We start from the raw sequence: 24,482 nt of genomic DNA on the forward strand, positions 1-24,482 counted from the left end.
AGGACAAAAAGATCATCAAGGACAACAACCACCCGAGCCACTGCCTGTTCCCCCGCTATCATCCAGAAGGCGAGGTCAGTACAGGTGCATCAAAGCAGGGACCGAGAGACTGAAAAACAGCTTCTATCTCAAGGCCATCAGACTGTTAAACAGCCACCACTAACATTGAGTGGCTGCTGCCATACGTACATGTAAAACATGTATCACTAGCCACTTTAAACAATGCCACTTAATATAATGTTTACATACCCTACATTACTCATCTCATATGTATATACCACCTACTGCATCTTGCCATCTTTATGTAATACATTTATCACTAGCCACTTTAAACAATGCCACTTAATACACTGCTCAAAAAAATAAAGGGAACACTAAAATAACACATCCTAGATCTGAATGAATGAAATATTTTTATTAAATACATTTTTCTTTACATAGTTGAATGTGCTGACAACAAAATCACACAAAAATTATCAATGGAAATCAAATATATCAACCCATGGAGGTCTGGATTCATTTTCAGTCACACTCAAAATTAAAGTGGAAAACCACACTACAGGCTGATCCAACTTTGATGTAATGTCCTTAAAACAAGTCAAAATGATGCTCAGTAGTGTGTGTGGCCTCCACGTGCCTGTATGACCTCCCTACAACGCCTGGGCATGCTCCTGATGAGGTGGCGGATGGTCTCCTGAGGGATCTCCTCCCAGACCTGGACTAAAGCATCCGCCAACTCCTGGACAGTCTGTGGTGCAACGTGGCATTGGTGGAGGGAGCGAGACATGATGTCCCAGATGTGCTCAATTGGATTCAGGTCTGTGGAACGGGCGGGCCAGTCCATAGCATCAATGCCTTCCTCTTGCAGGAACTGCTGACACACTCCAGCCACATGAGGTCTAGCATTGTCTTGCATTAGCAGGAACCCAGGGCCAAACGCACCAACATATGGACTCACAAGGGGTCTGAGGATCTCATCTCAGTACCTAATGGCAGTCAGGCTACCTCTGGCGAGCACATGGAGGGCTGTGCGGCCATCCCACACCATGACTGACCCACCGCCAAACCGGTCATGCTGGAGGATGTTGCAGGCAGCAGAACGTTCTCCACGGCGTCTCCAGACTGTCACGTCTGTCACATGTGCTCAGTGTGAACCTGCTTTCATCTGTGAAGAGCACAGGGCGCCAGTGGCAAAGTTGCCAATCTCTGGCAAATGCCAAACATCCTGCACGGTGTTGGGCTGTAAGCACAACCCCCACCCGTGGACGTCGGGCCCTCATACCACCCTCATGGAGTCTGTTTCTGACCGTTTGAGCATATACATGCACATTTGTGGCCTGCTGGAGGCCATTTTGCATGGCTCTGGCAGTGCTCCTCCTGCTCCTCCTTGCACAAAGGCGGAGGTAGCAGTCCTGCGGCTGGGTTGTTGCCCTCCTACGGCCTCCTCCACATCTCCTGATGTACTGGCCTGTCTCCTGGTAGCGCCTCCATGCTCTGGACACTACGCTGACAGACACAGCAAACCTTCTTGCCACAGCTCGCATTGATGTGTCATCCTGGATGAGCTGCACTACCTGAGTCACTTGTGTGGGTTGTAGACTCCGTCTCATGCTACCACTAGAGTGAAAGCACCGCCAGCATTCAAAAGTGACCAAAACATCATTCAGGAAGCATAGGAGCTGAGAAGTGGTCTGTGGTCCCCACCTGCAGAACCACTCCTTTATTGGGGGTGTCTTGTTAATTGCCTATAATTTCCACCTGTTGTCTATTCCATTTGCACAACAGCATGTGAAATTTATTGTCAATCAGTGTTGCTTCCTAAGTGGACAGTTTGATTTCACAGAAGTGTGATTGACTTAGAGTTACATTGTGTTGTTTAAGTGTTCCCTTTATTTTTTTGAGCAGTGTATAATGTTTACACACCCTACATTACTCATCTCATATGTATACACTGTACTCGATACCATCTACTGCATCTTGCTTATGCCGTTCTGTACCATCACTCATTCATATATCTTTAAGTACATATTCTTCATCCCTTTACACTTAAGGTAGCCCTTTACACATAAGGTAGCTGTTGTGAAATTGTTAGGTTAGATTACTCGTTGGTTATTACTGCATTGTCGGAACTAGAAGGACAAGCATTTCGCTACACTCACATTAACATCTGCTAACCATGTGTATGTGACAAATAAAATTTGATTTGATTTGACTGTCCTCTCAGAGGGCTCTCATGTCTATTCCTGCCTCATCCCATGGATGCTTCCACAGAGCATGTACACACTGCAGGCAATCATGCAAGCCTCACAAGCTTCTGGAAGCACAGGGAGACAGGCTATAGTACGATATATTGATGTAAATTCACTTAATCTCGCATCAACAATACTCCCCTACTGTACTTTCCCAAGGATTCTATAACTGGCAATATTCATTACTGTTGCATTTCATGCTAGTGAGGGCCGAGAATACATTCTCACATAGGTACATGGTTGTAAAGGGCATCAGTGTCTTAACAGCGAGATTTGCTAAGGCAGAATACTCTGAGCACAGCCAAATCGAGAAAACTGGCAGTGGCTTCTGATTAGATTCAAGTTTATTTATTTTGATTAGATTCAAGCTTGTTGCAATTTCGTTGAGGCTCTCTTGTTCAGATATTGGTAAGTGGACCAGAGGCAGGGCATGAAAGGGATAACGAATCCAGTTGTTTGTGTCATCTGTTTCAGGAAAGTACCTGCGTATTTGCGCACCCAACTCACTCAGGTGCTTCGATATATCACAGTTGACATTGTCCGTAAGCTTGAGTTAATTTGCACACAAAAAAATCATACAATGATGGAAAGACCTATGCGTTGTCCTTGTTAATGCAGACAGAAAAGAGCTCCAACTTCATCATAACCTCAATTTTGTACCGCACATTGAATCATAGATACAGATCATTCGGGTGAGAAAAAACATCACCCAGTCGTGTGAGAAACTCGTCATCATGCAAACAGTGAGACAAGCAAAAATGGTTAGTAAAGAAAACTTTAAGCTTGTCTCTCATTTAAAAAAATGTGTCAATACCTTTTATCTTGATAACCAGCACACTTCTGTATGTTGTAAAAGTGTTACATGGTCGCTGCCCATATCATTGCATAGTGCAGAAAATACAGCCTTGCACAAGTATTCATCCCCTTTGATGTTTTTCCTATTTTGTTGCATTACAACCTGTCATTTAAATTGATTTTTATTTGGAATTCATGTAATTAACATACACAAAATAGTCCAAATTGGTGAAATGAAATGAAAAAAAAATGGACTCAAAAATGTCAAAATAAAAAGATAAAAGTGGTGCGTGCATATGTATCCACCCCCTTTGCTATGAAGCCCCTAAATAAGATCTGCTGCAACCAATTACCTTCAGAAGTCACATAATTAGTCCACCTGTGTTCAATCTAAGTGTCACATGATCTGTCACATGATCTCAGTATACATACACCAGTTCTGTAAGGACCCTGAGTCTGCAACACCCCTAAGCAAGAGGCACCACCAAGCAAGTGGCACCATGAAGACCAAGGAGCTCTCCAAAAAGGTCAGGGACAAAGTTGTGGAGAAGTACAGATCAGGGTTGGGTTATAAAAAAATATCAGAAACTTTGAACATCCCACAGAGCACCATTAAATCCATTATTCAAAAATGGAAAGAATATGACACCACAACAAACCACCAAAACGGACCAGGCAAGGAGGGCAATAATCAGAGAGGCAACAAAGAGACCAAAGATAACCCTGAAGGAGCTGCAAAGCTCCACAGCGGAGATTGGAGTATCTGTCCATAGGACCACTTTAAGCCGTGCACTCGACAGAGCTGGGCTTTACAGAAGAGTGGCCAGAAAAAAGCCATTGCTTAAAGTGTTCATCAAAACGCATGTGGGACACTCCCCAAACATATGGAAGAAGGTACTCTGGTCAGATGAGACTAAAATTGAGCTTTATGCAATCAAGATAAACGTTATGTCTGGCGCAAACCCAACACCTCTCATCACCCCGGAAATACATCCCCAAAGTGAAGCATGGTGGTGGCAGCATCATGCTGTGGGGATGTTTTTCTTCGGCAGGGACTGGGAAACTGGTCAGAATTGAAGGAATGATGGATGGTGCTAAATACAGGGAAATTCTTGAGGGAAACCTGTTTCAGTCTTCCAGAGATTTGAGACTGGGACGGAGATTCACCTTCCAGCAGGACAATGACCCTAAGCATACTGCTAAAGCAACACTCAATATGTTTATGGGGAAACATTTAAATGTCTTGGAATGGCCTAGTCAAAGCCCATACCTCCATTCAATTGAGAATCTGTGGTATGACTTAAAGGATTGTACACCAGCGGAACCCATCCAACTTGAACTGGAGACGTTTTGCCTTGAAGAATGAGCAAAAATCCCAGTGGCTAGATGTGCAAAGCTTATAGAGACATACCCCAAGAGACTTGCAGCTGTAATTGCTGTTAAAAGGTGGCTCTACAAAGTATTGACTTTGGAGGGAGGGTGAATAGTTATGCATGCTCAAGTTTTCTGTCTTATTTCTTGCTTGTTTGATAATAAAAAATATGTTGCATCTTCAAAGTGGTAGGCATGTTGTGTACAGTACATCAAATGATACAAACCAGCCCCAAAAAAAAAAAAAATGTAATTCCAGGTTGTAAGGCAAGAAAATAGGAAAAATGCCAAGGGTGGTGAATACTTTCGTGAGTTCAGGGGCCTTGCTTTAACAAAGTTAACCATCTTCACTGTCGTGTCCAAAATGTCTTTCAAGCTGTCAGGCATTCCCTTGACAGCAAGAGCCTCTCGGTAGATGCTGCAGTGTACCCAAACTCCATCGGGAGCAACTGCTTGCATGCCCAGTACCACTCCACTATGTCTCCCTGTCATGGCTTTTGCGCCAAGGGCAGTACATATAACAACACATCTTGACCACCAAAATCTATTTGATGTCACAAATCTGTCCAGTACTTCAAAAATATCCTCTCCAATTGCTTTGGTTTCCAGAAGAGGATGGCCTCCTTATTTGACCCCCCATAAATGTAACGGACATATACCAGGAGTTGTGCCAGGCCCACCACGTCTGTTGACTCATCCAGCTGTAACGCATAGTATTCACTGGCTTATATGTGAAGCAGTAATTATTTCAAAACATCTCCTGACATGTCACTGATGCATCGTGAAAAAGTGTTGTTTGATGAAGGCATTGTCTGTTTCGTTCTTTTGGCCTTTTCCCCAAGCATTGTCCCAGCCATATCCGCGGCAGCAGGAAGAATAATTTCCTCCACAATAATATGGGGCTTGCCTGTCCTAGCCACTCGGTAGCTCACCATATAAGACACTTCTAGCCCTTTTTTATGATTTGTATCTGTTGCTTTTATACATGTCTTACTATTCGAAGGTCTTAATTCTCGCTCAAAAAACTCCCGTGGCATATTTTTCAAATTGGCATGTTTTGTTTCTAAATGTCTGCGTAAGAGTGAAGGCTTCATTGAGTTATGAGATAGTATTTTTGCACATATAACACACTGTGGCTGAGGAAAGGCAATACTCCCAATATAAGTGAACCCCAAATCAATGTAGTTCTTATCATATTTGCGCCTCTTCGATAGTGCAACATCGTGACTTACTTTTTTCTACCAGCGGGCCTTACTTTTTTATCCAATTTCAAGCAAACGGAATGAGCAGCAGCTACGTTTGGCTACATACGGATCGTAAATGGAATTCCTGTGATGGAGTAACGGTTGATGTGATTTGACGTTAATTATTTGACTAGGCTACCTGTATTTGACATTGTGTTGTTATTTCGCTGAAAAACTAGATTTAATTTTGGTTTTGGCAGTGAAACGAGGCTACCCCCGATAGCATTGCGCATGCCGCTGTTTGGGAATACCTGGTGATAATATCATGATAATATCAAACAAGCACTTCCATGTATTGATTGAATTATGCCACAGCTGACAAGTGTGTTTGACGTGTAAATTGATTAATGTTAAGTTTACTGCTTTTGCTAACCCAAAGTAACATGACTAAATCAGTTTTATTCAGTTCACCCTTGGTTCCTAGACCTACAGTACAGCATATTGAGATTTACCTTTGACGATGAGTTCAGCGAAGTTGGAGACCCCAGAGCCCCTGGAGGACTGGGTGACACATCGGTACAGGTCCTGGTTGTTGCACTGCACACTGTCCACCTGTAATGACGCCACAAAGCGCCGGTGACTCAGGTGCTTGACCAAGGCTGTAGATGTCACGTCCCCACTGTGCCTCTGGAGAGAGAAAACAGGATGGGTCAAATATAAACAGGCACACAAAAACACATGCCGACAACCATCTGTGGAGATCAGTGGACAAAAGGCTGGAAAATGGGCCGCACCAAAAGAACGCATGGTTGCCAAGAAAGCAGTTAGTTTTGCTAGATTTGTAAAATGTGTGTGCAGCGTTGGAGTCACTTTTAATTATTAATTGATCTACAGTTTCTATGATAGGCCACTGTAATCTATGGTACCATTCTGCTCATCTGATGAAGGTGCACATGGATCAGATTCAAACTTTGAAGACTGAGATCGAGTCATTGAAGACAGACCAGCAGAAAGAGAAACATCATCCGAGGGCAGAGATACGGGCGACAGCTGATGCATTGGTCCAGAGCCAGATGGCATTGGCGGAGAGTCGAAAAATAGAGTGAGGAATGAGATCTCACAATCCAAGTAAGTCACAATCCATGCCAGAGACACCTGTGAGCTCTGGAACTCCACCACCTCTGAGACAAGTATGGAGAAACTAAAATGTTAAATTATATTCCATGATATTCTTAAAATATATGTCTTGGCTGAATATCAGCTGGTGATGTCTGCTAAATAATCAAGTTGATTGCACAGTCATATAGCCTCGGCACCTACATAAAGCTCTGTGTGGGCGACCTCATGCAACCGCAAAATGCTGGATAAAGCATATACTGTACAGTATTGTATTTCTTCATCAGCATCTTTATGATTTTGTTAATAAAATGATGATAAAAAATACTCTTTCAAAATGCAGATGTTTGGAACTAAGTTGACTAATGCAGGTAAACAAATAGTTGCTTACTGGAAAATACTCTTTCAAACACACAAGGTCACATTGTACAGCACCATTATGGCTATTAGCAGGTAGCTGGACAATAGACTTGCCTAGAAGGAGGGTAGGGGGAGAGTTCTATCGACAAATGTATTTCTTAGTTAGGTTGACTGTATCAAAACCGGCCGTGATCGGTTGCAATTTCAGTTTAACCTGTTGCTTCTACCCTCTACTTTTTTGAACATTCTGTTAAAAATCGCGCAACATTTCAGCGCCCTGCTACTCATGCCAGGAATATAGTACGTTCATATGGTTAGAATGTGTGGATAGAAAACACTCGGACGTTTCTAAAACTGGTTAAATCACGACTGTGGCTATAACATAACGTGCGTTACATCGGAAAGCGCAGGAAAACCTGATCACAGAAAATGGAAATAAATATCCTTGCGCCACTTCCAGCAATTGTTCACAGTGAGCCGAATTACATAAGACCGAGGTTTCAACTCCCACAGCATCCCCATGTTGTCTAGAGTCTTGTGAATTGAATCAGCTTTGATTCTTGGTTGAACCGAATCAGGGGAACCACTTACCTCCAGTCTACGCCCAGATCATTTGGAAGAGCTCTCTCCTGAAATTTTTTCCAAGACGACAGCTAATGATTTTTACATCGCCTCCTGATGAATTTTATCGCTTATTAACGTTTACTAATACCTAAAGTTGCATTACAAACGTATTTCGAAGTGTTTTGTGAAAGTTTATCGTCGACTTTTTGAATTTAAAAAAATGACGTTACGTTTTGAAAACGCTGTTTTTTTTCGTTTATCACACAGTCTACATATAACGATATCTTGGCTTTATATGGACCGATTTAATCGAAATAAAGACCCAATAGTGTTTATGGGACATCTAGGAGTGCCAACAAAGAAGATGGTGAAAGGTAATGACTGTTTTCTATTTTATTGTGCGGTTTGTGTAACGCCGAAATGCTAATTATTTTGTTTACGTCCCCTGCGTGTCTTTTGTGTTGTAGTGTATTGGTGCATGCTATCAGATAATAGCTTCTCATGCTTTCGCCGAAAAGCATTTTAAAAATCTGACTTGTTGCCTGGATTCACAACGAGTGTAGCTTTAATTCGATACCCTGCATGTGTATTTTAATGAACGTTTGAGTTTTAACTAATACTATTAGCATTTAGCGTAGCGCATTTGCATTTCCAGAGCTCTAGTTGGGACGCAAGCATCTCAAGTAGAAGCAAGAGGTTAATCCACCAGAAAAAAATAATAATAATAATACAACAAAAATTATTATTATTATGTATCACTTCCGACCGTGATTGGGAGTCCCATAGGGCGGCACACAATTGGCCCAGCGTTTCTCTCCCTCTAAAAACATAAATAAATATTTTGGCCTTTATTCAGATTACAATTGCTCACTTTCATTTTTAAAAAAACAAAATAACCTCCAAAATATTGGTATATATTATCAAGTAGATGGCACAGTCATTCATGGCTTTGGATCCTAATAAATAAGGACCAACATTCTTTCTGATAGTCTTTAATAAAGAATTGTTTTGGTTATCCTGACCTGGACACCATTTACAGTATTATAATAGCCCTCCTGATTGGCGCAGCGATCTAAGATGCTGCATAACAGAGGAAAATGAGATGCTACAGATGCAGGTTCAATACCCATGTCGGCCACCACCGGGAGACCCATATGTAATTATTGGCGGTCACATCATTGAAATAAATATTTTTCAATATACTGTAGGCCTACCATAGGCGACATGAGTCTCAATAGTGTTGAGTAATGTGTTGTTAGAAGTGGTGTAGGACTTATTTATTTAAAGAGCATATTGAAGTTAGAAGCAGTAGCCTACAACTATTTTAGCACCATTTCGCACTGCTCTGAGACAAGCATGGGGACTGGTCTTGATAAATCAATGAGATTTTTATTTTCACTGAATCTCCATTTGGATGTTGGCTTGACTACAATTATACAATTAGGGTGAATAATGTTATGCTCTTAGTGTAACGTTTATTTAATTAGGCAAGTCAGTTACAAATTCTTATTTACGGACAGCCTACTCCTTCCTCCCAATCGGGGAATCGAACACCAGTCTCCCACGTGTCCGCACGACACAGGGATTAAATAGCCCAGTACTACAGCCTACTCCCGACCATCACGTTGTACAGCGAAATATTTTCCAGAGGGTTTTTCATTTTTCTTGGAATAGAAACACCATAATATTAATCAAAGTAATTCAGCAACATTTCTTAAAATCAGTTCCATATACGATGTTCTTACAAAAAAAGGTTTTTAACTCTTGAGTACAGCCACTATTGAAGGCTATCAAATGTTTCTCAAATATCCCCTCTGGTGGTCAAACTAGCACAAACTAGATTTAATGCAAACGCTGTGTCAGATTTCACTTTTTTTTTACAGAAAAAGCATAATCTGAGTACGGCGCTCAGAGCCCAATCCAGCCAAAGAAATATCTGCCATGTTGGAGTCAACAGAAGTTAGAAATAACATTATAAATATTCACTTACCTTTGATTATCTTCATCAGAATGCACTCCCAGGAATCTCAGTTCGACAATAAATGACTGATTTGTTCCATAAAGTTCAACATTTATGTCCAAATAGCCACTTGTTGTTAGTGTGTTCAGCCCAGTAATCCATCTTCATGAGGTGCTCCTGTTCCTGAGCATTCCGATCAAGGTCATCAAAGGTAAGTGAATATTTATAATGCTCTTTCTGACTTTTCTGACACCTCTTCTTCTTTGGAAAAAGGCTGGATGTTTTTCTATGACTAGCACTGACCTAACATAATAGCAAGGTGTGCTTTCGCCGTAAAGCCATTTTGAAATCTGACACAGCGGTTGCATTAAGGAGAAGTTCATCTATATTTCCATGTATAACACTTGTATATCTTTTATCAATGTTTATTATGAGTATTTCTGTAATTTGATGTGACTCTCTGCACTTTCACCGGATGTTTGCTTGAGACAATGCATTTCTGATCATAACACACCAATTTCAAATGAGGTTTTTGGACATAAAGATTAACTTTATCGAACAAAACACACATTTATTGTGTAACATGAAGTCCTGTGAGTGCCATCTGATGAAGATCATCAAAGGTTAGTGATTAATTTAATCGCTATTTCTGATTTTTGTGAGCCCTCTCCTTGGCTGGAAAATGGGTGTATGGTTTTCTGTGACTAGGTGTTGACCTAACATAATCATTTGGGGTGCTTTCGCCATAAAGCCTATTTGAAATTGGAGACTGTGGCTGGATTTACAAGAAGTTTATCTTTACAATGGTGTAAAATACTTCTATGTTTAACCTCTTACCTCTACCTGGGACGCTTGCGTCCCAACTAGAGCTCTGGAAATGCAAATGTGCTACGCTAAATGCTAATAGTATTAGTTAAAACTCAAAAGTTCATTAAAATACACATGCAGGGTATCAAATTAAAGCTACACTCGTTGTGAATCCAGGCAACAAGTCAGATTTTTAAAATGCTTTTCGGCGACAGCATGAGAAGCTATTATCTGATAGCATGCACCAATACACTACAACAGAAAAGCACAGCAGGGGACGTAAACAAAATAATTAGCATTTCGGCGTTACACAAACCGCACAATAAAATGGAAAACAGTCATTACCTTTCACCATCTTCTTTGTTGGCACTCCTAGATGTCCCATAAACACTATTGGGTCTTTATTTCGATTAAATCGGGCCATATAAAGCCAAGATATCGTTATATGTAGACTGTGTGATAAACGAAAAAAACAGCGATTTCACAACGTAACGTCATTTTTTAAAATTCAAAAAGTAGACGATAAACTTTCACAAAACACTTCGAAATACGTTTGTAATGCTACTTTAGGTATTAGTAAACGTTAATAAGCGATAAAATTCATCCGTAGGCGATGTACTTATCATTAGCTGTCGTCTTGGAAAAAATTTCAGGAGAGAGCTCTTCCGGAATGATCTGGGCGGAGACCGGAGGTACGTCGTGCCCCTCTTTCGGTTCAACCAAGAATCAAAGAGGATTAAATTCACAAGATACTCGACTACAAGGGGATGCTGTGGGAGTTGAATGCTCGGTCTTATCTAATTCGGCTCACTGTTAACAATTGCTGGAAGTGGCGCAAGGATATTTATTTCCATTTTCTGTGATCAGGTTTTCCTGCGCTTTCCGATGTAACGCACGTTATGTAATAGCCACAGTCGTGATTTAACCAGTTTTAAAAACGTCCGAGGGTTTCCTATACACACATTCTAACCATACGAACGTACTATATTCCTGGCATGAGTAGCAGGGCGCTGAAATGTTGCGCGATTTTTAACAAAATGTTCAAAAAAGTAGAGGGTAGGAGCAACTAGTTAAGGAATTTTAATTATGAGATTTCTGTTGTTTTGAATTTGGCGCCCTGCAATTTCACTGGCTGTTGGCGAGGTGGGACGCTACCGTTCCACATATCCCAGAGAAGTTAATGCGAGTGTAGCGAAATGCTTATACTTCTAGTTCCGACAGTTTTGTCAGTGATGTCCAGTGATGTCTCAAGTTTTGAGGGAACATGCAATTGGCATGCTGACAGCAGGAATGTCTACCAGAGCTGTTGCCAGAGAATTTAACGTTGATTTCTCTATCATAAGCCACCTCTATTGTCGTTTTAGAGAATTTGGCAGTAAGTCCAACTAGCCTAACAACTGCAGACCACGTGTAACCACGCCAGCCCAGGGCATCCACATCTGAATTTCTACACAAACTGTCAGAAACCGTCTCAGGGAAGCTCATCTGCATGCTCATCGCCCTCAGGATCTTGACCTGACTGCTGTTCGGCATCGTAATCGACTAATCGAGAAGTGGGCTCTTCACAGATTCAACTGTACTGGGCAGATGGCAGACAGCGAGTTTGGCAGAGCAGTTTGCTGATGTCAACATTGTGAACAGAGTGCCTCATGGTGGCGATGGGGTTATGCTATGGACAACGAACATAAACCATGGACAACGACAATTTTATCTCATCTATGGCAATTTGAATGCACAGAGATACCGTGATGAGATCCTTAGTCCCATTGTCGTGCCATTCATCCGCCGCCATCACCTCATGTTTCAGCATGACATTACACGGCCCCATGTCGCAAGGATCTGTACACAATTCCTGGAAACTGAAAATGTTCATGTTCTTTCATGGTCTGCATACTCACCAGACATGTCACCCATTGAGCATGTTTGGGTATGCTCTGGATCAACGTGTACGACAGTGTGTTCTAGTTCCCACCAATATCAAGCAACTTCGCACAGCCATTGAACAGGAGTGGGACAACATTCCACAGGTCACAATCAACCGCCTGATCAACTCTATGCGAAGGAGATGTGTTGTGCCTCATGAGGCAAATGGTGGTCATTAAAGATACTGACTGGTTTTCTGATCCACGCACCTACCTTTTTTTAAGGTATCTGTGGCTAACAGATGCATATTTGTATTCCCAGTCATGTGAAATCCAGAGATTAGGGCCTAATTCATTTATTTTCAATTGACAGATTTCCTTATATGAACTGTAGCTCAGTAAAATCTTTGAAATGGTTGCATTTATATTTTTGTTCAGTATAATAACACGTATTCGAATCAAATTTTATTTGTCACATACACATGGTTAGCAGATGTTAATGCGAGTGTAGCGAAATGCTTATGCTTCTAGTTCCGACAATGCAGTAATAACCAACAAGTAATCTAACTAACAATTCCTAAACTACTGTCTTATACACAGTGTAAGGGGATAAAGAATATGTACATAAGGATATATGAATGAGTGATGGTACAGAGCAGAATAGGCAAGATACAGTAGATGGCATCGAGTACAGAATATACATATGAGATGAGTATGTAAACAAAGTGGCATAGTTAAAGTGGCTAGTGATACATGTATTACATAAGGATGCAGTCGATGATATAGAGTACAGTATATACGTATGCATATGAGATGAATAATGTAGGGTAAGTAACATTATATAAGGTAGCATTGTTTAAAGTGGCTAGTGATATATTTACATCATTTCCCATCAATTCCCATTATTAAAGTGGCTGGAGTTGAGTCAGTGTCAGTGTGTTGGCAGCAGCCACTCAATGTTAGTGGTGGCTGTTTAACAGTCTGATGGCCTTGAGATAGAAGCTGTTTTTTAGTCTCTCGGTCCAAGCTTTGATGCACCTGTACTGACCTCGCCTTCTGGATGATAGCGGGGTGAACAGGCAGTGGCTCGGGTGGTTGATGTCCTTGATGATCTTTATGGCCTTCCTGTAACATCGGGTGGTGTAGGTGTCCTGGAGGGCAGGTAGTTTGCCCCCGGTAATGCGTTGTGCAGACCTCACTACCCTCTGGAGAGCCTTACGGTTGAGGGCGGAGCAGTTGCCGTACCAGGCGGTGATACAGCCCGCCAGGATGCTCTCGATTGTGCATCTGTAGAAGTTTGTGAGTGCTTTTGGTGACAAGCCGAATTTCTTCAGCCTCCTGAGGTTGAAGAGGCGCTGCTGCGCCTTCTTCACGATGCTGTCTGTGTGAGTGGACCAATTCAGTTTGTCTGTGATGTGTATGCCGAGGAACTTAAAACTTGCTACCCTCTCCACTACTGTTCCATCGATGTGGATAGGGGGGTGTTCCCTCTGCTGTTTCCTGAAGTCCACAATCATCTCCTTACTTTTGTTGACGTTGAGTGTGAGGTTATTTTCCTGACACCACACTCCGAGGGCCCTCACCTCCTCCCTGTAGGCCGTCTCGTCGTTGTTGGTAATCAAGCCTACCACTGTTGTGTCGTCCGCAAACTTGATGATTGAGTTGGAGGCGTGCGTGGCCACGCAGTCGTGGGTGAACAGGGAGTACAGGAGAGGGCTCAGAACGCACCCTTGTGGGGCCCCAGTGTTGAGGATCAGCGGGGAGGAGATGTTGTTGCCTACCCTCACCACCTGGGGGCGGCCCGTCAGGAAATCCAGTACCCAGTTGCACAGGGCGGGGTCGAGACCCAGGGTCTCGAGCTTGATGACGAGCTTGGAGGGTACTAAGGTGTTGAATGCCGAGCTGTAGTCGATGAACAGCATTCTCACATAGGTATTCCTCTTGTCCAGATGGGTTAGGGAAGTGTGCAGTGTGGTTGAGATTGCATCGTCTGTGGACCTATTTGGGCGGTAAGCAAATTGGAGTGGGTCTAGGGTGTCAGGTAGGGTGGAGGTGATATGGTCCTTGACTAGTCTCTCAAAGCACTTCATGATGACGGAAGTGAGTGCTACGGGGCGGTAGTCGTTTAGCTCAGTTACCTTAGCTTTCTTGGGAACAGGAACAATGGTGGCCCTCTTGAAGCATGTGGGAACAGCAGACTGGTATAGGGATTGATTGAATATGTCCGTAAACACACCGGCCAGCTGGTCTGCGCATGCTCTGAGGGCGCGGCTGGGGATGCCGTCTGGGCCTGCAGCCCTGCGAGGGTTAACACGTTTAAATGTCTTACTCACCTCGGCTGCACTGAAGGAGAGACCGCATGTTTTCGTTGCAGGCCGTGTCAGTGGCACTGTATTGTCCTCAAAGCGGGCAAAAAAGTTATTTAGTCTGCCTGGGAGCAAGACATCCTGGTCCGTGACTGGGCTGGATTTCTTCCTGTAGTCCGTGATTGACTGTAGATCCTGCCACATGCCTCTTGTGTCTGAGCCGTTGAATTGAGATTCTACTTTGTCTCTGTACTGACGCATAGCTTGTTTGATAGCCTTGCGGAGGGAATAGCTGCACTGTTTGTATTCGGTCATGTTACCAGACACCTTGCCCTGATTAAAAGCAGTGGTTCGCGCTTTCAGTTTCACGCGAATGCTGCCATCAATCCACGGTTTCTGGTTAGGGAATGTTTTAATCGTTGCTATGGGAACGACATCTTCAACGCACGTTCTAATGAACTCGCACACCGAATCAGCGTATTCGTCAATGTTGTTATCTGACGCAATACGAAACATATCCCAGTCCACGTGATGGAAGCAGTCTTGGAGTGTGGAGTCAGCTTGGTCGGACCAGCGTTGGACAGACCTCAGCGTGGGAGCCTCTTGTTTTAGTTTCTGTCTGTAGGCAGGGATCAACAAAATGGAGTCGTGGTCAGCTTTTCCGAAAGGGGGGCGGGGCAGGGCCTTATATACCTCGCGGAAGTTAGAGTAACAATGATCCAAGGTTTTTCCACCCCTAGTAGCGCAATCGATATGCTGATCAAATTTAGGGAGTCTTGTTTTCAGATTAGCCTTGTTAAAATCCCCAGCTACAATGAATGCAGCCTCCGGATAAATGGTTTCCAGTTTGCAAAGAGTTAAATAAAGTTCGTTCAGAGCCATCGATGTGTCTGCTTGGGGGGGGGGATATATACGGCTGTGATTATAATCGAAGAGAATTCTCTTGGTAGATAATGCGGTCTACATTTGATTGTGAGGAATTCTAAATCAGGTGAACAGAAGGATTTGAGTTCCTGTATGTTTCTTTCATCACACCATGTCTCGTTAGCCATAAGGCATACGCCCCCGCCCCTCTTCTTACCAGAAAGGTGTTTGTTTCTGTCGGCGCGATGCGTGGAGAAACCCGTTGGCTGCACCGCTTCGGATAGCGTCTCTCCAGTGAGCCATGTTTCCGTGAAGCACAGAACGTTACAGTCTCTGATGTCCCTCTGGAATGCTACCCTTGCTCGGATTTCATCAACCTTGTTGTCAAGAGACTGGACATTGGCAAGAAGAATGCTAGGGAGTGGTGCACGGTGTACCCGTCTCCGGAGTCTGACCAGAAGACCGCCTCGTTTCCCTCTTTTTCGGAGTCGTTTTTTTGGGTCGCTGCATGCGATCCATTCCGTTGTCCTGTTTGTAAGGCAGAACACAGGATCCGCGTCGCGAAAAACATATTCTTGGTCGTACTGATGGTGAGTTGACGCTGATCTTATATTCAGTAGTTCTTCTCGACTGTATGTAATGAAACCTAAGATGACCTGGGGTAGTAATGTAAGAAATAACACGTAAAAAAACAAAAAACTGCATATTTTCCTAGGAACGCGAAGCGAGGCGGCCATCTCTGTGCCGGAAGTAGTATTTAATTCCATGCACCGATTTGAGGAGCATGCAGCCTTTCTGCGCAACAGGTGATATTCCACCCAAACTGTATACCATGGGCTCTCCAACCCTGTTCCTGCAGCCAGACAGTGCTTAATTTGGGTAACCAAGTGAAATCTGGTCAGGAACATGTTTTCACAACAATATATATTTTATTACATTCTTGACAGCACCTCTCTCTGACCACTCTAGAAAGGAGAGAGAGAAGATGGAAATGCACAGTGGTGCGATATTCTGTAGCTAAAGGTAATGTGTCAGCCTATTAATTATAAAATATATAAAAAATGCCCTAATACTAGGCTATTCAAAATCAAATATAAATTCACTATAATTGTAGGTTAACTTTGTAAGCCCCCCTGCACAATCAATGAACCAACAGCATCGCCTTGGCCTATATTATATTCTCTCCCAGACTCATGGATAGAACGTTTGGAGTGTAGCATAAGGTAACCAGTCCATCCAGTATGCATAATAATACAGTTCACACTCAAAGGCGATTACTAGAATTCGTTTAATTTTGGTGTATCGGCTAGACCAATTATGTTTTTCTGCCGTGCGTAATATGCAATAGGCTATTAGGTGATGTATTGTATAATGACACAATCATTATTTTAATTCAGGCTTTTTGGGGGGAGATTGGGCTCGTACAGTAAGTCTATAAAACATTGATCGTTCCATGACATATACTGACCAGATGAATCCAGGTGAAAGCTATGATCTCTTATAGATGTCACTTGTTAAATCCAATTCAATCAGCATAGATGAAGGGGAGGAGACAGGTTAAAGAAAGATTTTTAAGCCTTGAGACAATTGAGACATCGATTGTGTATGTGTGCTATTCAGAGGGTGAATGAATGGGCAAGACAAAATATTTAAGTGCCTTTGAACAGGGTATGGTAGTAGGTGCCAGGCTCACTGTTTTGTGTTAAGAACTGCAATGCTGCTGGGCTTTCAAGATCAACAGTTTCCCGTGGATATCAAGAATGGTCCACCACCCAAAGGACATCCAGCCAACTTGACACAACTGTGGGAAACATTGGAGTCAACATGATCCAGCATTCCTGTGGAATGCTTTCGACACCTTGTAGAGTTCATGCCCATGTTCCTAATGGTTGGTATACTCAGTGTATATAGGCCTATGCGTACGCATAAGCTCTAATATGCATATGGGTGTTTTGAATTAATCCTCACCTTAAAAGTGCTGTCCATTTCTTTGTGTTAGGCTTTGAAACAACATCCACAACATTTGTTCATCCACAACATCTTCTTAAACCAGCTAAACAGAGTGCAATATTTGAGGCAGGCTGCATAGTAAGATTATTGTTCCCTTGGTGGAGCCATGACACTCAGCTAACAACATAATAACCTAATATGTTTCAATTATTGCTATCCAGGCCATTTAAGTTGAGTGATTAAAAAGGATGATTGTCCAGCAGCACGCAATTAAAATGGCAGGAGTCACCCCTCTGACTTAAACATGTACAATGACAATCAGGAACCTTCTAATACAAACAAATGAAATCTTGTCAAGATAATAATGACTATGAGAGCAATGTTGGTTATGAGGGCCATTAGTTAATTCAGTGCAGGTGCCGGTAGTCAGTCCTCTTTTGTGTCCGTACTGTAGCAATATAGGGTGTTATCAACACCCAGCACTCACACAGTCATACAAAACACTATTGAGCAAATACATTTAAATCCACATGAGTAGCTATAAGTGCATGCCTGATGGGCTTAATGTTTCACCCTTTAGCCACTCTAATGTGGAGTCTTGCAGATGAATAGCAGGGTGTAAGCTTTCATGTTTTGGTACAGGGCAAAAGGAAACGAAACAGAGAAAATGACTCTGACACCAGTGCTCTTCAAAGCCAGAATATATCACAGAGAAAGAGTGGGCATGACAAATGTAGAGCGGGCGCATGAGAAAAAATAACAAAAACAAAAGAGATTACCGGTGCTGGGAAAGAAAGCTGCACTAGAGATGTTGTTGAATGAAAGGAGGTATCCCACTGAACCCTCCAAGGCATTTCTCACAATGTTGTATTCCATTATCACCACAAGTATCCTTCAAGCCTATAGTCTCAATAACAGGCAACTTTGAGCCTAACATTAAGCTAACGTTTAGGCCAAGGCCTTTCCCAGTGTGTGAAATAGCAGGCTTGCCTATCAACACATTCCTCTCTCTGTCACGACTCCGACCGAAGGACGCTTCCCTTCCCGTTCGGGTGGCGATTGGCGGTCGTCGTCACCAGCCTACTAGCTGCCACTGATTATTTCCTCCCCCTCCTTATGTGTTTATTGAGTGCACCTGTTTTGAGTTAGGTAATATAGTAGTGAGGCTTTATTAGTCAGCCGGCCCCGCCTGGTTCCTTGTGCGGGATTAATTATTGTGACCGTCTGTTTGGTGTACTTGTGTGCACGTCTATGGGTTTCGTGTTTTCCCATTTTTGTGGTTTTTCCTGGACAGTTTAAGTCCCCCTGTTTGGGGCGTTTGTTTGTTCATTACGCCCTGTGTTTTCGTGGGGTTGGCTTATGTTCGCCGTTTCTTTGTGCATTAAAATAGCACTCCCCTGAACTCTCTGCTTCCTGCGCCTGACTTCTCACCCACTACACTCAGATCGTTACACTCTCTCTTTCTTTTTAATTGAAAAACAGCTGGTGAGTAAACAGAATCAGTCTCAGAGAGCATGTAGGCCCGGGGTCCTCTGGGAAGCAAGTGGGATGAGCTAGGCCCCTTCTCTGTTTGTTTGGATAACTCATCATGTGGGGTTCCCGAGTGGTACAGTGGTCTGAGACACTGCATCTCAGTGCAAGAGGCGTCACTGCAGCACCTGGTTCGAATCCAGGCAGCATCACATCCGGCCGTGATTGGGAGTCCCATAGGGCGGCGCACAATTGGCCCAGCGTTGTCCATCATTGTAAATAACAATTCGTTCTAACTGACTTGCCTAGTTAAATAAAGGTAAAATAAAAAGTATTTGTGCTGTCCAAAGCCACGGTGGACATGTTTGCTCTCGAAAGCCACAAGCCCCAGCTGTCACAAGTAAACAAACTCTGATGAGGGTCAAACAGTGACAACCAGTCTGGTCTGGTGGTCATACCAAACCAAACACTCAATCATAGACTTCAGTGGCCACTGCTCATGACTTACTTATTTTATATGTTTAGTTTTTTCTGCCTCCACTAAAGGATATTAGGGAAATCGGGTTAATCAAATAAGCCTGAGAAGGATTATGTAAACAATCAAGGCTGGAGCGTATTAAGAAAACTAATCAAAATTATCTGTTTAATTATCTGCAGGAGTTGGCATGGTGAGTCTAGGTCGCAGCTGGTACTCACAGCAGATGCAACAATCAAACGAAAACAACATGAAGGGGAAGCAACCTCATCTAAAATGGTAGCCGTGACACACAGACATGTATCTCCTCATGCTGTTTGGGGAAGGCAGGCTTCGAAGAGCCTTGAGGACTTTTGTTATTGCGAATGTTAGTGCTGTTATGACAGCTCCCTACTGGAGGTATATGTCCTTGTGATGTGACAAAATGGTTTGTCTGATATCACTCTCACTTGGATGTTAGAGTTTTTGAACGTTGAAGGAAGGACAGGGTCTCAAAGTTGAAGACGATGATGTGCACTGTGTCTCAAGGCTTGCATGGTGTAAGTAACACATACTGTAAGAGGTGGTGGTAAGAGTCGTGGATGTGTGGTAATTGCTGTGAGAGACAGAGGCTGTAAAACAAAAGACTATCATCAGGCCTTCCATCAGGCCTTCATATGTGAGGTTTTTAAAACCAATGAATGTTATTCACTCAGACATACAATGCAGTGGCCTTCCTGACCTTCAGAGGGATTGAATTTGCATGAATAAAGCATACAAGTGGGAAAAGGGGATATTAAAAACAGAGCCCTCTATTTGGATAAAGGAAGAAGGCTGTGAAGAAAGCAGAGCACTGTGATTTCATGAGCAAACTGGATTTTCAAAGGTGCTGGGCTGGAGAGTCTTCAAGGCTGGAGCGTAGCATTAAAACTCTCCCCAATGCTCTGCTGAATTTGAATACTAACACAAGCATGTTTATACAGTTGAAGTCAGAAGTTTACATAAACTGAATTTAAATGTACTTGGCTAAGGTGTTTCACAACTCCTGACATTTAATCCAAGTAAAGATTCCCTGTTTTAGGTCAGTTAGGATCACCACTTTATTTTAAGAATGTGAAATGTCAGAATAATAGTATTGAGAAGTATTTATATCAGCTTTATTTATTTATTTATTCACATTCCCAGTGGGTAAGTTTACATACACTCAATTAGTATTTGGTAGCATTGCTTTAAATTGTTTAACTTGGGTCAAACATTTTGGGTAGCCTTCCACAAGCTTCCCACAATAAGTTGGGTGAATTTTGGCCCATTCCTCCTGACAGAGCTGGTGTAACTGAGTCAGGTTTGTAGGCCTCCTTGCTCGCACACACTTTTCAGTTCTACCCCCAACTTTCTATTTTTTTGGCCCATTCCTCCTGACAGAGCTGGTGTAACTGATTGAGGTCAGGGATTTGTGATGGCCACTCCAATACCTTGGCTTTGTTGTCCTTAAGCCATTTTGCCACAACTTTGGAAGTATGCTTGCGGTCATTGTCCTTTTGGAAGACCCATTTGCCACCAAGCTTTAACTTCCCGACTATTGTCTTGAGATGTTGCTTCAATATATTCACATAATTTTCCTACCTAATGATGCCATCTATTTTGTGAAGTGCACCAGTCCCTCCTGCAGCAAAGCACCCCCACAACATGATGCTGCCACCCCCATGCTTCACGGTTGGGACGGTGTTCTTCGGCTTGCAAGCCTCCAGTTTTTCCTCCAAACATAATGATGGTCATTATTGCCAAATAGTTCAGAGGACATTTCTCCAAAAAGTATGATCTTTGTCCCCATGTGCAGTTGCAAACCATAGTCCAGCTTTTTTATTGTGGTTTTGGATCAGTTGCTTCTTCCTTGCTGAGCGGCCTTTCAGGTTATGTCGATATAGGACTTTATACTGTGGATAAAGATAATTTTGTACCTGTTTCCTCCAGCATCTTCACAATGTCCTTTGCTGTTGTTCTGAGATTGATTTGCACTTTTCGCACCAAAGTACATTTATCTCTAGGAAACAACGCTCTTCTTTCTGAGCGGTATGATGGCTGCATGTCCCATGGTGTTTATACTTACGTACTACTGTTTGTACAGATGAACATGGTACCTTCAGGCATTTATAAATTGCTCCCAAGGATGAACCAGACTTGTGGAGGTCAATAAAATGCTGAGGTCTTGGCTGATTTATTTTGATTTTCCCATGATGGAAAGAGGCACTGAGTTTGAAGCTGGGCCTTGAAATACATTCACAGGTACACCTCCAATTGATTCAAATGATGTAAATTAGCCGATCAGAAGCTTCTAAAGCCATGACATAATTTTCTGGAATTTTCCAAGCTGTTTAAAGGCACAGTCAACTTTAATGTATGTAAACTTCTGACCCATTGAAATTGTGATACAGTGAATTATAAGTGAAATGATCTGTCTGTAAACAATTGTTGGAAAAATTACTTGTATCATGCACAAAGTAGATGTCCTAAACGACTTGCCAATACTATAGTCTGTTAACAAGAAATTTGTGGAGTGGTTGAAAAACGAGTTTTAATGGCTCCAACTGAAGAGTATGTAAACTTTCGACTTCAACTGTAATTCAAAGACACTCACCCATCGTTTCAAGTTTCCCTCTTTAATGGCATGACCACAAACACACTTCAAGTAGAACTCAAAAGTGATGGTATTCCCAAAGAGACCTGCATTCAAATAATATTTGGTTTCTTTGAAATACTTCAGCTGCGCTTGATCAAGCTTGCCTGGCTCAATGGAACTAATGTAATAGTTGAAAATGAACGCAAAAGTGCAAACCCACCTGCCTGGCACTCCAGACAGGCTCAATCAAACTCTCAAAAGTATTTGAAAGAAAATAAATACTACAGATGTGCCCTCCAAATCCCCACTGACCTCCAGTAGGAACTTCTCAGCTTCCGATGCCCGGCCCGATGCCACACACTGGAAGGTGGCATTCTGCCCAGCGTTGACCTCCTCATCCCCCAGCCGGGAGAAGTGGGGCGCCTTATCTGTAGGAACAGAATGAGAGAGTAGAAATCAAAGGACTGCTGTGCCATGACAGACAGCCAATCACAATGCCAGCCAGGATTTTCAGCTATACTAAGGCTCCCGGGTGGCGCAGCGGTCTAAGGCACTGCATTTCAGTGCTAGAGGCGTCACTACAGACCCTGGTTCTATCCCGGGCTGTATCACAACCGGCTGTGATCAGGAGTCCCATAGGGCGGTGCACAATTGGCCCAGCATTGTCCTGGTTAGGGGAGAGTTTGGCCGGGGTAGGCTGTCATTGTAAAATAAGAATTTGTCTTAACTGACTTGCCTAGATAAATAAAAAATAAAATACTACATTATGTGATTTCTAAAGAGCTGCAGTAAAATTTCATAAATCAGCCTTTGATCAGCTTCATTACCAGTGTGAGATGTGTGTGACTGTGAAAGAACAGCTTTTCACATTATACAACAACGTAATTCAAACTTTTATGTTTAATTAGACAAGAATCAGACACTAATTTTCTCCCATGAAGGATCTCACCGCTGGTTGACTCATTGACATATTGCTTGTTATCTCCCTTTATTGTGCTACAATAAACCCATAAAGAGAAGTCATCCAATACACAACCTAGAAATTAATTGCTGGAGGCTAATATTCTCAACAACCTTTCACCGTGGCGATACGTCATAACACGGGCATCAATGGAAGTTAGGTGAACATCCTTTAGCCAGATCCCCAGACCCCAGAGAAATCAGGCTCAAGAACATTGTTGCTGATGTCATGACTGTCCTGATCAGGTCAGGTTACAGGAGACCACAACCCTACAGATTATCTCCCAACCCAGAGGAGGAGAGATCGAGGAGTCTGAAGATGTGGGGGTTTTATGACCCCTCACACCCCTGGTAAATCTCAGGCCACAGACACATTCCTTTGTCCTGTTACTATGGAGAACCAGCTTCAGAACATTAAACATGAAATAAAGGGACTTTGGAACAATGGTTTTAGTCAGCCACAATGGTGGTCATGACGATAGATGGAATATGAAAATGTATGTCATTTTTGTTTTGTTATTAAAGGTTAATAGATGACGTTATTACGAAAACATTGTAACGTGAAGAGTTTTCCTAGTATATGTTTGATGTTTATACATTGTACGTTGTGTGGAAAATGTCCAAATCAAAGGGAATGTTTTGGTAACGATGAAATGTTAAGTTAGTTGTCTAGAATTGGTTTGAGAAAAACCTAGACCTTGCTCTTAACTTGGTACGCCCAGAGAATTGCTCTAAAGGCGGTTACGCCCACTTCTGACCCAAGGGTATAAAATCTGTGAGTAAAGAATTTACAGAGAAGACTACGTGACCCAAGCTGCAGCCAAGGTCTAAAAAGTCAACGAACCCAAAACGCAACGCAAGTTTGAAGACAAATAAATATTTTTCTACCCAAGCTACAGATGAGTAGCTGTGTCTAAGCGGGTGAATTCAAGTCGTGGTATCTACATTGTTTCATTCCAACGCTGTGAGCTCTGAGCTACAGAGCTGTCTGTCCTCAGAAGACACCTTCCAGAGCAAGGGTGAGGGAACAGACTCCTAAGCCAAAAGGACACTGACATCGGGAGGACGATCAGAGAGGTGCGCCAGAGAAGTGTGTCATCGAGCAGCTGAACGGTGCACGCAGAGAATCCTCGGAGACCTTCCCCACGTAATTACATCATTATATTCTGACCTATAAGAGCGGCAGTTTGGGGCAAGTCTAGGGTTAAAATACCATAGCTGACAAATTCACCCAAATGTATATCTCTCGTGTACTTTCTTTTTTCTCTCTCTCTTTGAGAGAGCGTGTTACCCCATTTTGCACAACACGCGCCATAGTGTGTTGGCCCGTTATACTAAGTTTTAATCAATAGCCTAATGTGTTTTGTCTATGTGTATCTTATCATCATTTTAGCTTTTTAGTAAATAAATATTCAACTAAGATTAGAGTGGTACGAACTCATTGGTGAGACCCGGGTCCGTGGAGATTCACGGACTATACGACGTTCAGAACGAGATTGTAGAGGTAACTAGTTAATTAGCGGCTGTTGTAAAATCGATATTCTGATATTCTTTGAGTATTTTGGGGAAATAGCAATTCAATAAAAACTAGTG

General features: G+C 42.6%; 1 protein-coding gene across 3 annotated transcripts in view; it reads right to left on the minus strand.

The window, feature by feature from the left end:
• Positions 1-24,482, minus strand: part of LOC115141434 (receptor-type tyrosine-protein phosphatase U) — a 272,604-nt gene that overhangs the window by 119,067 nt on the left and 129,055 nt on the right. For all 3 annotated transcript variants that reach the window (XM_065000165.1, XM_029680301.2, XM_029680299.2), the window contains exons 5-6: positions 22,242-22,357; positions 6,112-6,286 (exon numbers count right to left, since the gene is read on the minus strand). In XM_065000165.1, coding sequence (XP_064856237.1) covers positions 6,112-6,286; positions 22,242-22,357 — 291 coding nt within the window. The remainder of the gene's footprint in view (positions 1-6,111; positions 6,287-22,241; positions 22,358-24,482) is intronic.

The sequence above is a fragment of the Oncorhynchus nerka genome, linkage group LG14, assembly GCF_034236695.1.
Source record: "Oncorhynchus nerka isolate Pitt River linkage group LG14, Oner_Uvic_2.0, whole genome shotgun sequence".
Lineage (NCBI taxonomy): Eukaryota > Metazoa > Chordata > Actinopteri > Salmoniformes > Salmonidae > Oncorhynchus > Oncorhynchus nerka.